Source organism: Heterodontus francisci, chromosome 7 (genome assembly GCF_036365525.1).
Source record: "Heterodontus francisci isolate sHetFra1 chromosome 7, sHetFra1.hap1, whole genome shotgun sequence".
NCBI classification, from domain to species: Eukaryota; Metazoa; Chordata; class Chondrichthyes; order Heterodontiformes; family Heterodontidae; genus Heterodontus; species Heterodontus francisci.
Genome location: NC_090377.1, coordinates 95,479,482 through 95,495,783, shown reverse-complemented (window position 1 = coordinate 95,495,783; position 16,302 = coordinate 95,479,482). Strand labels below are relative to the sequence as shown.

The 16,302-nt window shown below is 44.1% G+C and overlaps 1 protein-coding gene across 1 annotated transcript in view; it reads left to right on the top strand.

Moving 5' to 3' along the window:
- dnah7 (dynein, axonemal, heavy chain 7) overlaps positions 1 to 16,302 on the top strand; it is a 461,512-nt gene that overhangs the window by 258,223 nt on the left and 186,987 nt on the right. The window contains exons 39-41 of the mRNA XM_068035667.1: positions 2,478 to 2,697; positions 7,909 to 8,781; positions 14,263 to 14,492. Of these exons, the coding sequence (XP_067891768.1) occupies positions 2,478 to 2,697; positions 7,909 to 8,781; positions 14,263 to 14,492 (1,323 nt within the window). The remainder of the gene's footprint in view (positions 1 to 2,477; positions 2,698 to 7,908; positions 8,782 to 14,262; positions 14,493 to 16,302) is intronic.

The window sequence follows — 16,302 nt, the reverse complement described above, 5'->3', positions numbered from 1 at the left end:
ATTGACACCCTTTTCTCATCTTTTACTCTAGTCATATAATTCTTCTGAAAGCCGATGGTCATTTGATAGGTGAGAGGCAACAATGGAGATGACTGGACAATGCAGACTTGAAATAAAGTTTACGGTTCATAAACATTTACAGTAAGATTGACACAGTGACATATTTGTAAACATCTAAATGATTCCCCTTGTGAAACTACAAAGTCTTTCTCTTCTTTTTGATATTATTTCAATGTGGTTCTACCTTTGTGGCTTCAGCAGAGCTTAAGGCAGGCTGCTCATTCCCTTGCCCTGACAGCTGAGATGCTTGTGGCAGATGTCCTCTGACTTTTGGGACCAATGAGGGCCCCGCCAAAGACTGCCCCAGCTACACCTCTACAGGGGTAGACTTGGCCATTGGGATAGGAGGCAGCGTGTGGGACCCAAACTGAGGGGGGAGGGGGGGGGGGGTGGCTGTGGCGGCAGAGCAAGGGGTGAAAAATGGGAGTGCCTTGAGCAGAGTCCCCACTTCCTTGTGCCCTTTCTCCATCTTCCCTCTCATTGCAAAACCGGCACTTCCCTGCTAGCTAAGAGCTGGGGGGCACTTTGCTGCATTTCAATGAGATGCTGAATGGACAAGGCGAGGCTTTTCTCCATCCTGTTTAAAGTGGCAGAATTGGTGTGCAGGCCATTGGTGAGGGTCAGCATGCACTCGGTTACCTGCCGTGTCTGATGTTCCATGTAGGTGGTCACTCTTTCCATAGAGGTGGACGTCAGCACAAAGGCCTGAGATAACATGGTACTCATGCTAGGGACCTCCAGTCTCTCTCCAATGATGTGCTACGCCTCTGGAAATGTTGACAGAACCTCACACATTTCTTGTTGCTGCTCTAGAATAGTCCTCCGAGTGGATAATCCCTGAGGCTCAGCATCTGTGTCCAGCTGAGCAGAGCTTGGTTTGTCCTGTGCCCACCAATGGAGAGTTGTCCATTGCTGTCCTTGTTTTCAACACCTTCTCCTGCTCACAGGTGATGTGCACTTCCGATGTGATAACCCTACTTATCTGTCCTGGAGACTCCATGAAGGTGAGTGTATCTGAGCTAGTGGAGGATGCATTTGAATAGTGTGATTGTGCTTTCTCAGAGTGCGCAACCCCCTTTGAAGATTCCTCTGCCTCTTGCAGCAACATCTCCTCTGTCATGCTTGAAAGAGCTGTGGGAGCTGAAAGAGACAAATTAGAACTGACGAGGGAAAAGGTTTCAATGTCATCATTGTGCTAATGGACATATTTCAGCGAGTGATGATATCAATTCAACATGTGTGATTGTTCTGTGCCATGGCTATGTGATATCTAATTCTATCACCAGGTATCGGGGAGATCTCTATCTTTCCAATTTTAATGGCCATGCATTCTGCTGATCTCCATGGCCTGTTCCTCCACAGTGGTCAGGGTGACTATGACTGGAGGGCTACCAAAGGTTGTCTACCTTTCCCTGGAGTTCTGCACGCTCTTCTCTAGAGAGAAGGGAAACAGAGAGTTATGAGTGTGAGAAATGTAATGTTTTGAGAGGATGGAAAGGACAACATTTGTGGATGCTGACTGTGTAGGATTGATGTGAGATAACAATAAGATGATGAGTATCAGTGTTGGCTATTCACATGGAATGTCAAAAGAGAGTGGATTGGGTGGAGCTGCAAGGTTTCTCAGTCTCAGGAGTGCTGTGCAGGAGAATGCTGGGGTGTCATAGTGTGGGGTTGAATCTTGAATGTGTGATGTCACTCATCTTTCTTGTTCAGATGAGGTCATTGAATCTCTTGCAGTACTGTATCCAATTGTGAGGTACCACATTCCCGCTGCTGGATCCTCAGCTACTTTCAGCCATGTCTGCTTCATTTTTGATGCTGGTCTCTTACTCCCATCTGCTGGGAACAGCTTTTCTTTATATGCCCTCACATCCTGCAGCATGACATGATAACACAGTGGCGGAGGGGAGGGTGGGGTGGGGTGGGGTGGGGCGGGGGTTGGTTGGGTGACCTTTCCCCATTGAGACTCCATGATTGAAGTTGCTGTATGTATCCTGTCCTGATAGTTGCAGCATGCATCCATGCTGACCCCTGCCAGGGTTCCACTAACGAGAGAGCCTTCAATGTTCAGGTGCGGGTCGTCATTATGCCCACCTGCCCTGGTCAGGAAACCCAGAAATGAGATGCTAATGCCGTGGCTGAGTTAAAAAGCCACAGCAAAGCCCAATTCATAAACTTTTGGGTTCCTGACCCGCTGCAAGTAAGGCAAAAATTCTGCCCATAGATATGTTGTACCATTTGTTCATAGCCTAATTATATAGTTGAAAATACCTGCAACGAAGTTATAATGAGATTGCTGAACTCTTGCTATTAAAAAAGTGTGCATTTGTCTTTTTATGAACAATTAATAAACAATTTATCGCCAACTAAAATAATACTGTAATTTTGATTGCATTTATTGTGTTTTCATTTAGATTCACTTTCCCACCAGAATTTGGAACTCTGACTCCACAGATCATTAATGCCACTTTGATTGTTTACAAAGAAGCAATGAAGAATCTGCTCCCAACACCGGCTAAGTCTCACTATTTGTTTAACCTGCGGGATTTTTCCCGTGTTATTCAGGGGGTGTGTCTTTCTAGTCCGGAGTCATCAGCAGCTCCAGCTGTGATCAAGCGCCTCTGGGTTCATGAGGTGAAATCTTTATTTACGTGCGTTAGTAGGTCTAGGTCTGTTTATAAAAGCAAAATACTGCGGATGCTGGAAATCTGAAATAAAAACAAGAAATGCTGGAATCACTCAGCAGGTCTGGCAGCATCTGTGGAAAGAGAAGCAGAGTTAACGTTTCGGGTCACTGACCCGAAACGTTAACTCTGCTTCTCTTTCCACAGATGCTGCTAGGTCTGTTTATTATTGATCTAATTTTCAGTGAACGTTACAGATGCTTGTTGTTAAGTTACTGGTACAGAAGGAAAACATGGTGACAAATATTAAGTATCACAAAATCTTCCACTAAAGAAATAACATAATTTTACTAATCAACAAATTTTATTTCCTCAATGCAGAAACAGGAGCAGACAGTTCAGCCTCTTGTGCCTGTTTCACCTGTTTAACTAGATCATAGCTGTTATGTAACTCAATTCCAATTACTCGCATTGATTCCATATCCTTGATACTCTAAGCTAACAAAAATCTATTTCAGTTTTGAAATTTTCAACTTACCTAACCACAACCACTACTTTGGTGGTGGTGGAGGGAGAGAGTTCCAGATTTCCACTACCCTTTGTGTGAACAAGTGCTTCCTGACATCATCCCTGAATGGCCTAGTCTAATTTTAAGGTTATGCTCTTTTGTTCTGGACAGCCCCACCAGCAGAAATAGCTCCTCTCTAAGTACCTAATTGAATACTTTAATCATCTTAAACACCTCAATTAGATTACTCCTTAATCTTCTAACTCAAAAGAACACAAGTCGATGCAACCTGTCCTCATAATTTGACCCTTTTAACACTGGATCATTCTGATGAATCTATGCTGTAATTCTTCAAAGGTCAATATATGCTTCCTGAGGCACGATGCCCAGAACTGAACATAGCATTCTAAATCGGGTTGAACCAGAACTTTATACAACTGTAGCGTAACTTCCACCCTTGGTATTCCAGCCAATTTCAGATGAAGGTGAACATTCTATTAGTGTTTTTAATTATTTGTTGTATCTGTCCACTAGCTGTTATTGACTTCTAATGTGAACCCCTAAATTTCTCTGCTCCTCCACATTTCCTTGTTTTTCGCCATTTAGAAAATACTCAGATCTATCTTTGTTCGGTCTAAAGTGGATGGTCTCACATTTCTCCACATTGAACTCTAGCTGCCACAATTTTGCGCCCACTCACTTAATCAATGTCCCTTTGCAACATTCTGCTCCCATCAACACTACTTATTATGTCAAAACTAGGGGGGTAATTTTCCTGGGATACTTTAAGCCCTAAAGGGTGTCTAATGTGGCCAAGATGGAGTCTTTAGCTGAAATGTCTGGTTAACCTGCCTTTAGTACTGGATACCAACTTGATAAGGACTTGAAGTGCTCTTTAGGAACGACCGACCAAAGGTGATTAGGGTTCTGATGACCAATTAAAGTGGCTTTTTATTCTCGTTAAAGGGGCTGCACACCATTTTGCTGGCTAGCATTGTAAGTAATGACCCCTATCAACGGTGGCCAGCTGAACTGTGAGGAAGTCATTGGTGAGGATTTTGAACACTACTTGAAGTCACGCTCAGCTTTCACTGTGTATTTTTTGCTGGAGAGCAACTAATTAAACTGCATTTGAAGATGACTTTTGATGCACATCGGCAAGCTTTCTGGAACACTGTCAAGACTTGGGGTGGTGCAGTGGTTAGCACCACAGCCTCACAGCTCCAGCGACCCAGGTTCAGTTCTGGGTACTGCCTGTGCAGAGTTTGCAAGTTCTCCCTGTGACTGCGTGGGTTTCCGCCGGGTGCTCCAGTTTCCTCCCACAGCCAAAGACTTGCAGGTTGATGGGTAAATTGGCCATTGTAAATTGCCCCTAGTGTAGGTAGGTGGTAGGAGAATTGAGGGAAGGTGGGGATATGGTAGGGAATATGGGATTAATGTAGGATTAGTATAAATGGGTGGTTGTTGGTCAGCACATACTCAGTGGGCTGAAGGGCCTGTTTCAGTGCTGTATCACTCTAAGACTTTACGGAGGCTCTATCAACATTTATTTTGAAAATTTTCTGAGGACTTCACCTAACAACACTCAGTGCTGTGCTACTGTACCTTATAGGAGTCAGCAGGAGAAAGGGAGTGGTTGGTCCTGGTGATCTTGCTAGGGGTCCCCCTTGGTCTGAAGGGGCAATGGGAAAAGGGAATGAGGACAGGAAGAGCAGCTCCAATAGCCAGAGGAGAGAGGAAGAGCAGGGGCAGGAGGTCAGCCAAGGCTCCTAATTTGTGGTGACTTGTTGCATACTTCACAATTTGGTGATCATGAGACACCAGCCATTACTACTGGCAATTGTGGCAGATGGTCAAGCTCAGGAGCCACAAAGGAGGAAGAGGAGGAAGACAACAAGGATGAGGTTAAGGAGGAGCAGCAGGGAAAGAATAGTGATCAGGGCAGCATCAGAGAATTCCAGGTAGCTATCCCACACCTAAGAGGGATGCTTGCCACCATCTAACTGAAGACCACTTTTGAGACATCCTCCACCATCAGACTTTGGTGCACTGTTGACACATGCCTTACCTCCATCAAGAAGTCCACTATCTCCACTCAATCCTTTCAATCCCTTCCCCATGAAGAACACAACTAAAAAGACTGCCGAATCAAGCAGTACACAGTTGTCATAATCACTGTTTAGCTAGGGCACGAACAAAGAATAAAAACATGACACAACCAACTGCACTTATAAATATTAAACTATTCATCCTGGTGCTTACCCTTAGTGGCAATCTATAAGTGCTCTTGCCTACTCTGGTACTTCTACAAAGTGTAACCCAAGTGGCAGCAGCACACAAGGTGTATGACTACTGAAAATCTGTAAGCCTTGATGGCCCACCTCAGACTGCATCATCTTAGCATAGGCTTCAGCAGTCTTGGTTGCCTGCTTGACAGGCAACTGCAAGGGCAATGGTGGAGTGACGGGGTAGATAGCAGGAATTCTGCCATCTGGAGAGAGGCCACTAGGTTCCTGCTCTGTGATTCCCATGCCAGTACCTACAGGCATCTGTTCAGCCAACACAGTGTTCTGCTGGACGACAGATCTCTGGGTAGCTGAGACACTATGGCAGCTGCCTAAACTTCTATTGCAGCACTTTGAAGCTGGTTGGCCAGCCTCTCCATGCTAGAGAGAATGGGTTTCAGGCTTTGTTCAAACCACGCTCAAAGCTGGAGGTGGATTCCTCCATCCGCCTTGTCACAACCTGTAAGCTTTCAGGCAGGTTGTCTATGCACCAAGCATTTGGTCTGTCAGACCCATCAGTCTTCCTCCTTGGCTCTGTGAGGACCTCATTTGGCTCATCTACGGCAGAACTCGTACGCATGTTTGCCCCTGGCAAGGTGGCACCTGTGGTGTCCCTCCTACCTGACATCACTGCTGCCACTAGTGCTCAGAGCATACCACTGTGAGGATCTATGTTGTACCCTACCCTCTAAGTTACATGTGGTGCCAGTCTCTGAGCTGGTGGTTGCACAACAGTGATAGCGATTGACACAATGCTTTCTTCCTCGCTCTCCTCCTCTTCATCCAGGGTTTGGGGGGTGTGGGTGGTGGGGTGAGCTGGCTCTTCCTCCTCTTCCAGTTCCTCTGGGCTTAGTGGGGAGAGTCGTGGGATGTAAGTGAAGTGGATCTTGCTCCCGGGAGCCTGCAATGAAAAAGCTAGAAGGGTTAAAGCGCAATGTGTGGTTACTATGGAGGATGTGTTGATGAGACCATGTGGAGCTTGTAAGTGAGGGTTAGGGATCTGGAATAATTGTGGATATGTATGGAAGTTGGAGTGGCCAAATACCTCTGGGCGAGATGTTCCCTGCTCTACCTGTGGCTATGGCAGCTGCCATTCCTCTCCTGATCACTGCCTCCTTAAGGGGAGTGATCTCATGCAATTGTACTTCCCCTCCCTAGTCAGGTCCTGCTGGTGCCTGTTATGTGCTATCTTGTCCTGGAAGAGAAAGAGTGGTGATTGTGAATGAGTGCATTGGTAGATGTGTTTGTGTGTGATGCCTATGAGATCTGACTGAGGTATGGCTATTGCCTTTGAAGGATACAATAGTGTGGGGTGTGTGAATGTTAATGTATAGTTAGATGGTGGATGAAATGTGACGAGATTGTGATACTGGTGGTGGTGCAGTTATTAACAAGTGTGTTTGCAAGATGGGATCTTATCTTGACCACTTGCATCAAGTTGCATCAATTGGCTACATGAAGGGATGCCAGGCAGTTGAGACTGCAACAGAGTCGCACCTGAATATATGGGCAGAGGAGCTCTTATCTGAATTGTCAAAGGAAGGCTTTGTAGAATGCAGTTCACCAGAGAGGATTTGACCGTTGCTGTGCTTGATCACAAACCAAAATTCAATATAGGTACGTTACTACCAATAACTATCAAGGCAGCAGCACATTTATGCTTCATCTCATTTCAGTGTGCCACGAGGGGCACCAGAAAATGAGTTAAAAGGCAAGTAATAGATGTGTAAAGCGGGTGACTGATGATTTTCTTGCTAGAGCATAAACCTTTGTCACATTTCTCAGGACAGCCAGCAACAGTATGAGCGAGAATGCTATCTTTTTAAATGGCAGGATTCCTCAAAGTCCAGGACATCATTGATAGCACCCATGTAACTTTACAGGCTCCTGCACGCAATACCTGCCAATCGCCAATAGCTATGCTCAATGGGCTGTTGTGTTAATTGTATTTTTTTTTAATTCATTCTTGGGATATGAGTGTCACTGGCAAGGCCAGCATTTATTGCCCAACCCTAATTGCCCTTGAGCAGGTGGTGGTGAGCTGCCTACAACTGAGTAGCTCGCTAGACCACATCAATTGTGTTTAATTGTATGCAGGTGGTGGGCATTAGGCATTCGCTTGAGCACAGACTAAAACTGTCGGTTTTGGATTAGGAGATGTATGCTAGCAATGTGTAATTGTGTAAATAAATATAAAAGTGTCTAAAGTTCAATCCTTCACCAACTGGCTTTCTGGAATAGAAAATGCAGCATTTTTCTGCAAAAGCAACAGAGATTATACTTCAAAAGTAATTTGTTGCTTGTAAAGTACTTTGGGTTGCCATGAGGTTGTAAAAGGTGCCACGTAAATGCAAGCTTTTGTTTTTCTTTTTATTGCTCTCACAATCATTCAAAATTAATTTATAATTTATTTGTGCCTGAAATGCAGGTTTTACGTGTCTATTATGATCGTTTGGTGGATGATACAGATCGAGCTTGGCTTGTTGACTGTCTCCGAGAAGTGATGGAGAGTCAGATGGAGGAGAACTTTAATGAGATCTTCATACACCTCAATGTTAATGGTGATGGCAAAGTGATGGAAGATGAACTACGCAGCCTTATGTTCTGTGATTTCAGTGATCTGAAAGGTGAAGACAAGAGCTATAAAGAAATCTTTGACAGCAGAATGTTACGAAAAGTGGTTGAAAGTCATTTGGAGGAGTTTAATAACCTCAGTAAAAAGCCTATGAATCTGGTTGTATTCAGATTTGCAATTGAGCATGTCTCTCGAATTTCCCGTATTTTAAAGCAGCCCCATAGCCATGCCCTTTTGGTGGGAGTTGGGGGCAGTGGTCGTCAGTCACTAACCCGGCTTGCAGCACATATGGCTGACTACATTCTCTTTCACGTGGAAATTTCCAAGAGTTATGGTTCTAGTGAATGGCGAGAAGATTTAAAACAAATATTCCGAAAAACTACTGAAGGTGAGATGCAAGGTGTTTTTTTATTTACTGACACTCAGATTAAACAAGAATCATTTCTAGAAGACATCAACAATTTATTGAATGCAGGAGAAGTGCCAAATCTCTTTGCTGTGGATGAGAAGCAGGAGGTTTGTGAACGTATGCGTCTAATTGACCGTCAAAGAGATAGATCAAAACAGACTGATGGGAGTCCATTGGCACTTTTCAACATGTTTATTGAGCGCTGTCGTAATCAGTTACATGTGGTTTTGGCAATGAGTCCAATTGGGGATGCTTTCCGCAACAGGCTTAGGAAGTTCCCAGCACTCGTCAACTGCTGTACCATAAACTGGTTTCAGGTAAGTGTCTCACTCATGTTTATTTGAATTAAAATTAATCATATTTGATTAACCATCTCTGGGCGAAAAGTTTTTGAATCACATAGGAACAGGAATAGGCCATTTAGTCCCTCAAGACTGTTCTGCCATTCAGTGGCTGATAGAGTCATACAGCACTGAAACAGGCCCTTCAGCCCACCGAGTCTGTGCCGACCATCAACCACCCATTTATACTAATCCTACATTAATCCCATATTCCCTACCACCTCCCCACCTTCTCTCAATTTGCCTACCACCTACCTACACTAGCGGTAATTTACAATGGCCAATTTACTTATCAGCCTGCAAGTCTTTGGCTGTGGGAGGAAACCAGAGCACCCGGCGGAAACCCACGCGGTCACAGGGAGAACTTGCAAACTCCACACAGGCAGTACCCAGAACCGAACCCAGGTCACTGGAGCTGTGAGGCTGCGGTGCTAGCCACTGTGACCTAATTCCATATACCTGCCTTTGCCCCATATCCTTTAATTGACCCAGCATTGACTACCTTTCGCAGTAGAGTGTTCCAAATTTCTTTCACCCTTTATATGTAGAAGTGTTCCTAACTTCACTCCTGATAGGCCTAACTCTATTTTTTAGGCCATGCCCCAGTCCTAGATTCCCAAACAATGGAGTTAGTTACTCTCAATCTATCCTGTCAGTTCCCCTTATATCTTAAGCTTCAATCAAATCATCCTTAAACCTTATAAATTCCAGGGAATACAATCCTTGTTTGTGTAATCTCTCCTCATAATTTAACCTTTGGAGTCCAGATATTACTCTGGTAAATCTATGCAGTGCTCCCTTCAAGGTTAATATGCCTTTCCTGAGGTGGAGCAGCGCCTGGAGTGGCTATAAAGGCCAATATTAGAGTGACAGACTCTTCCACAGGTGCTGCAGAAAAAATTGTTTGTCGGGGCTGTTACACAGTTGGCTTCTTGAACCTTGCGCTTCTGTCTTTTTTCCTGCCAACTGCGAAGTCTCTTCGACTCGCCACACTTTAGCCCCGCCTTTATGGCTGCCCGCCAGCTCTGGCGATCGCTGGCAACTGACTCCCACGACTTGTGATCAATGTCACAGGACTTCATGTCGCGTTTGCAGACGTCTTTAAAGTGGAGACGTGGACGGCCGGTGGGTCTGATACCAGTGGCGAGCTCGCTGTACAATGTGTCCTTGGGGATCCTGCCATCTTCCATGCGGCTCACATGGCCAAGCCACCTCAAGCGCCGCTGGCTCAGTAGGGTGTATATGCTGGGGATGTTGGTCGCCTCAAGGACTTCTGCGTTGAGGATATGGTCCTGCCACCTGATGCCAAGGATTCTCCGGAGGCAGCGAAGATGGAATGAATTGAGACGTCGCTGTTGGCTGACATACGTTGTCCAGGCCTCACTGCCGCATCCGATCTTTGCTAGTAGTCTGAACAGACCACGTCTGCTGATGAGGCCAAAGGCTTTGGTGAAATCTATGAAAGCAACGTAGAGGGGCATCTGTTGTTTGCAGCATTTTTCCTGTAGCTGGCGAAGGGAGAACAGCTTGTCAATGGTGGATCTCTCTGCTCGAAAGCCGCACTGTGCCTCAGGGTAGATACGCTCAGCCAGCTTCTGGAGCCTGTTTAAAATGACTCGAGCGAAGACTTTCCCCACTATGCTGAGCAGGGAGATTCCACGGTAGTTGTTGCAGTCACCGCAGTCACCTTTGTTTTTATAGAGGGTGATGATATTAGCATCGCGCATGTCCTGTGGTACTGCTCCCTCATCCCAGCACAGGCAAAGCAGTTCATGGAGTGCTGAGAGCATAGCAGGCTTGGCACTCTTGATTATTTCGGGGGTAATGCCGTCCTTCGCAGGGGCTTATCCACTGGCGAGAGAATCAATGGCATTGCTGAGTTCCGATTTTGTTGGCTGTTCGTCCAGCTCATCCATGACTGGCAGAGACTGGGCTGCATTGAGGGCCGTCTCAGTGACAACATTTTCCCTGGAGTACAGTTCTAGGTAGTGCTCCACCCAGCGGTCCATTTGCTTGCGTTGGTCAGTGATCGTGCCTCTGATTTAGAATTGAGGGGGGGCGATCTTCCTGATGGTTGGCCCAAAAGCTCTCTTAATGCCATCATACATTCCTCTGATGTTTCAGGTGTCAGAGGCCGGCTGAATACAACTGTATAGGTGTTGCCAGTAGTCATTTGCACAGCTGTTCTTTGTGCCGCGCTTCTGGCCACTTTAAGTGCTACGGATGTTAACTCGCTGGGGGCTTTCTTGTAGTTCAACAGTGCAATGTGCTTAGCGGCTGTGACAGGCTCCAGCTCTTCAAAGTGAGGTTGAAACCAGTCTGCATTCTGCTTCTCACTTTTGCCATAGGTGGTCATTGCTGAGTCATAGATGGCATCTCTGATGTGGGCCCACTTGGTCTCTGCATCCTCTGTAGGAGTGTTTTGAAGGGCTTTTTCAAGTGAATTAGAAACTTATGTGACAGCTGTGGATAAGAAATTCTGTTAGTGTTGATGCCCGGGCGGCCCTTCTGCTTGGAATGATGCAGCTTCTTTGGTTTGAGTCTAACTTTGCTGCACACAAGGGAGTGGTCGGTGTTGCAGTCCACATTGTGGAAGCTGCGTGTGATTTGAACGCTGTTTAAAGAGGCTCGCCTTGTGACGATGAGGTCCAGCTGGTGCCAACGACGTGATCTTGGGTGCCTCCATGAAACCTGGTGACAGGGTTTAGTATGAAAGAACGAGTTGGTGATGCAGAGGTTGTGATAGGTATGCAACTCCAGCAGTCTCTGTTCATTCTCATTCATCCTTCCAATGCCATAGCATCCAAGGCAGGAGGGCCATGAGTCATGGTCGGCCCCAACCCTGGCGTTGAAGTCCCCCAGCAGGAACAAATGTTCAGTATTGGGAATGCTACTGATATTATGGAGTTTCTCGTAGAACTGGTCTTTAGCTTCAGGTGGGCAGCAGAGTGTTGGAGCATAGATGCTGAGTAGGTGTACTGGACCAGAGGCGGTGAGCAGACGGATGGACAGTATGCGTTCCGAGCCATTTGAAGGTGGCTCTATCATGCTGAGCAAATAGTTTCTGATGACGAAGCCCACTCCATGCTGTCTTGGTTCTTCAGGATCCCTACCCTGCCAGAAGAAGGTGTAGTCTTGCTCTCTTAGAGATCTGCTCGCAGGGAGGCGTGTCTCCTGAAGTGCTGCAATGTCCACATTGAGTCTACTGAGCTCGTTGTTAATGATGGCAGTTGATATATCTTTTCTGGGTCTCTTGTTCATAAACAATATTCAAGAGGGTTCTTCTTGTAAATTATAAATTATTATAGTGTTTGTGATAATATGTTATTTTCTGGTGACTCCAAGCTATGTGGTCAGATAGTTGTATTCAAAAGGTTTGGGGACAATTAAATAGATAGGCTAAGGAATGGCAGATGACCCTTAATGTAGATAAGCATATGTGGATTGAGAACAGGGAACCCAGATTCATGATGTCAGGAAGTCAATTTGTGCAGATGGAAAATGAAAATGGCTAATGCCTGTTCACTGAAAGTATCCAGCCAGTGACAACAACAAAGCTAATCATCCACTAGGATGCATTAGGACATTCAACTACCAACTTGAAACAAGTTATTCTAACTCTAGAGATAAGATGGTGAGGACACATTTGGAATACTGAACTCAGCTTTGCGCTTACAAAAGGGATATTGAAGCAGTGGAGGGAGTTCAGAGAAAAGTGTCAAACTGAGACAGGTCACAATGCATGTTTTCACATGCTGAGAAGAATAGATATTGTAGATGCAAATAATTATTTAATCTGTGAATATGGAACTAAAGGATAGCAGTACAAAATTAACAGACCTCAAGAAAAACAAAATTAGAACATTTCCCCACCCCAACAGAGCAGTTAGATAATGCTGTGAAAGTTAACCCCTTTAAAATATCTAGGGGGTGAAATTCCTCCTAGCAACGATAGTAGCAAAAAATTTTGTGACAGCATGAATGGAAAATCCTAATTTATCAAGTGAAATTTTGCAACTACAGTTAGGAATGGGTCAGAGGGTTATGAGGAGAAGCACATATAGAGGTTATTAAATACTCTGTGGAAAACCTCCAGCTATAAAGTTCTCCTAGGTCTTTACCCCCCCCCCCCCCCCCCAATTTCTTTCCAACCTGGTGTGGCTTTGGATTGCTTTGTCATTTACCGGAGATATTTTCAGTGCTGCAACTGTTAAAAGGTATCATGATTCAGGATTCTAAGGCGATTTTCCTTTGTAGAATGATGGAAGTTCATGTTTGAATATAGAGGTAGAGCTTCTTTCAAAGTTTATGGAACACCATACTTACTCGCAACAATTTTGTATTTGGACAGGTTATGCCAAATGAATTTTCTTTTATGTTTTACATTGGACGTGGAAAACCAGCATAGTAATAAGGCAGGCGCGATGAGTAATATTGGTGAATGCTTTGGGCAGAACTGAGTAGCTACAACAAAACCGAAATAATGTGGATACGGGAAATCTGAGTAAAAGCCGAAAATGCTGGAATTACTCAGGAGGTTAGGCGGTATCTCTGGAGAGAGAAACCAAGTTAACATATCAGTTCAATGAAAAGTCCTGTGCAGTGCTCTCCTCTGCCTTCTTTTCCCAGATGCTAATGCTCTCTCCTGTTTTTTTGGCTTCCCTTTGTCCTCCAGCCCCAAATGTAATGTTACCAGACCAATCACGACTGCAGTGAAGTGACCAAAGCAGGGCAGCATCAGCAAGAAATTATTTTCAGGTCAGAAATCAGTTATGGAAGTGAGAAAAACAGGTCTAAAAACTCCCAAAAGTTAACCATCAGCTGAAAGGACAAACCAGCAACTCACCTTATATCTTTGATGAGCCTTTTATATTGCACTGTTGAACAGTCTTTGCTTTCGGTTAGTGGCATCAGTTGCTGTGCAAGAGAAGCCCAATCCAACATAAAGGTAGCACTCTCCCCTCTGAGTTACAAGGTTCTAGGTTCAAGTCCCACTCCAGAACCTGAGCAAAAAATCAAAGCTGACACTCCAGTGCAGTACTGAAGGACTGCTGCATTGTTGGAAGTGCCATCTTTGGGATGAGGTGTTACACTGAGGCCCCATTTACCCTCTCAGGTGGATCCCATGGCACTATTTCAAAGAAGAACAGGGGAGTTATCTCTGGTGCCCTGGACAATATTTATCCCTCAATCAGCATCACAAAAAAACAGATTATCATGTAATTGTTACATTGCTGTTTGTGGGAGTTTGTTGTGTGCAAATTGGCTGCCACCTTTCCTACATTACAACAATGACTACATTGCAAAGTACTTCATTGGCTGTTAAATGCTTTGAGATGTCTGGTGGTTGTGAAAAACACTATGTAAATGCAAGTCTTTTTTTCTCTTTTCTCAGCACATATTTCATAATTTTTAGTTGGGTTTGCTATTTATTTGTTACCACTTCATTTCATTTAGTCTTGGCCTGAAGATGCTTTGCAAGCTGTGGCAACGCGCTCTTTGGGGGACATTGAAATGTCAGAGAAAATACGTCTGTGCTGCATTGATATGTGCAAGAGTTTTCATACCTCAACTATTGAATTGTCTGAAACATTCCATACAGAGCTTCAGCGTCACAACTATGTGACTCCTACATCTTACCTGGAACTGATCTCGACATTTCAAACATTACTTGAAACGAAACGAACGTAAGTATGAATTAAATGGAGCATTTTGTACTTTGAGGATTTTCAAAAATTGCCATAACTGGCATTTGATAATGCAGTCAGGCCTGATTTGTCCAAATAGGTTGAGAATTCATAATTTTGTTTCAGATTACTCATCACTTGATTAATAAGGGTTGACTATATTTTCAAAACTAAGTGCTAGTGAGTTCTTGTGCCTTCTTAAAAGCAAACTCAACACCCAAAAAGGAGAGAAGAATGCATTGTTGAAACCCAACTGGTTGCTATCCATTCCATCAATGAGTATAGAGTGCATTGTTCAAAGAAAACAGAAAGTTGCAGTTATTGAGTGGAAGGTGAGTTTGGAAAGGCCAACTGGTTATTGAAGATTAAAAACATGTTTTCCACTTACAGAAAGGAATGTACAGTAACCAGTTGGTCTTTGTCATATACTGTTTTCCCAGCAGGAGCTTTTAACTTATTTTGAGCAATATGCTCCCCCCACTGGCAGAATATATAGTAACCACATTCTCATCTTGACTATATTACAGCAATGACTAGGCTTCAAAAGTACTCATTCGCTGTTCAGAGGCAAAAGTTTATTTATTAACTAGTGACATATGACTGTAATGCCAACAAATACTTTAGATTCCCATGCATGCTTTGAAACATTTGTGGATATGATTTAAGAATGAAATCAGTGGAACCCAAGAGCAAATTTCTATCCTTCACTTCCACACCTACCTGAGTAGGAAGAGTGAGAAAAAAAAGTTCAAAAACATGTAGCACTCTCTCTTCTCTTTCAACCTGCCATCAAAAAGTGACATTTTGCACATTTTCAGGGTCCAAAATGAAGTTGAAAACTTTATCGGTCCGGGCACTCAATAGTTGTCCATGACAGCCACCTGCAATAAGCACAGGCATCATTTAAATATGATAGGCCAAATCCTGCTGCAATGACATATCCCATGGTGTGCCATGTTAGATTTCCTGCACCCTCCAGCTCAAATATAAATTACGATGTATCTTGCTGGAGCTGTGAGTTGATAACAGCACAATGAGGATAACAGGGCAGCTGGAACTTTATGGAGCCAATAATGTGTCTCCTTTAACTATGCAGATTTAAGGAATGAGAAAGAAACAGAGGAGCAATGAAGAAGGAGGGTGAATTGGAGTCAAACCAAGTACAGAAAGAGAAATAAAGTCAGGGAACTATTGGATTGAGAGAGAAAAAAGAAAAATAATAAATAATTAAAATTTGATGTTTTCTAAATCTTTCTAGTGACAATTTTACTACATGCAGGAATGACAATGAACAGTTTCAATTGTTCCTTTTCTGGGACAGAGCAATTGACTGGCATTGAATTGACAATTAACACATCACTAAAAGGGTACTTACGCTATTAAGTACCAGCTCTAACTTCCTGTGGCAAGTTTACTTTGAGTTGAATGTGCAAATTTTGCAAGTTCTTAAAGTAACAGGGTAGCAAAGGGTGAGATGCCATTTGTGCGAAGCAAACAGCATAAATTGACCAGCAAGTTCTGGAGGTTCACAACTCATGGCGTATCTTTTCATCCCTTGAACTTGCTGGCCAATTTGTGCATTAATAACGACATACATCATGAACTTGCCATTATTTTTGGCTCATCAAGTGCAGGCATCATTTAAATATATTAATAGCGGCCCTGTGCCTGAATCAGGGCCCTTTTTGCTCAATTGGTGTCTGTGCGCACCTGCAAAAGCATATCCTTTACCGTCCAGCAAATCGTGGTGGGAACAGTGGATAAGCAGTTTTAAGAAGCAATATTTAAAGAGCTCCTCACCTCTATCAAG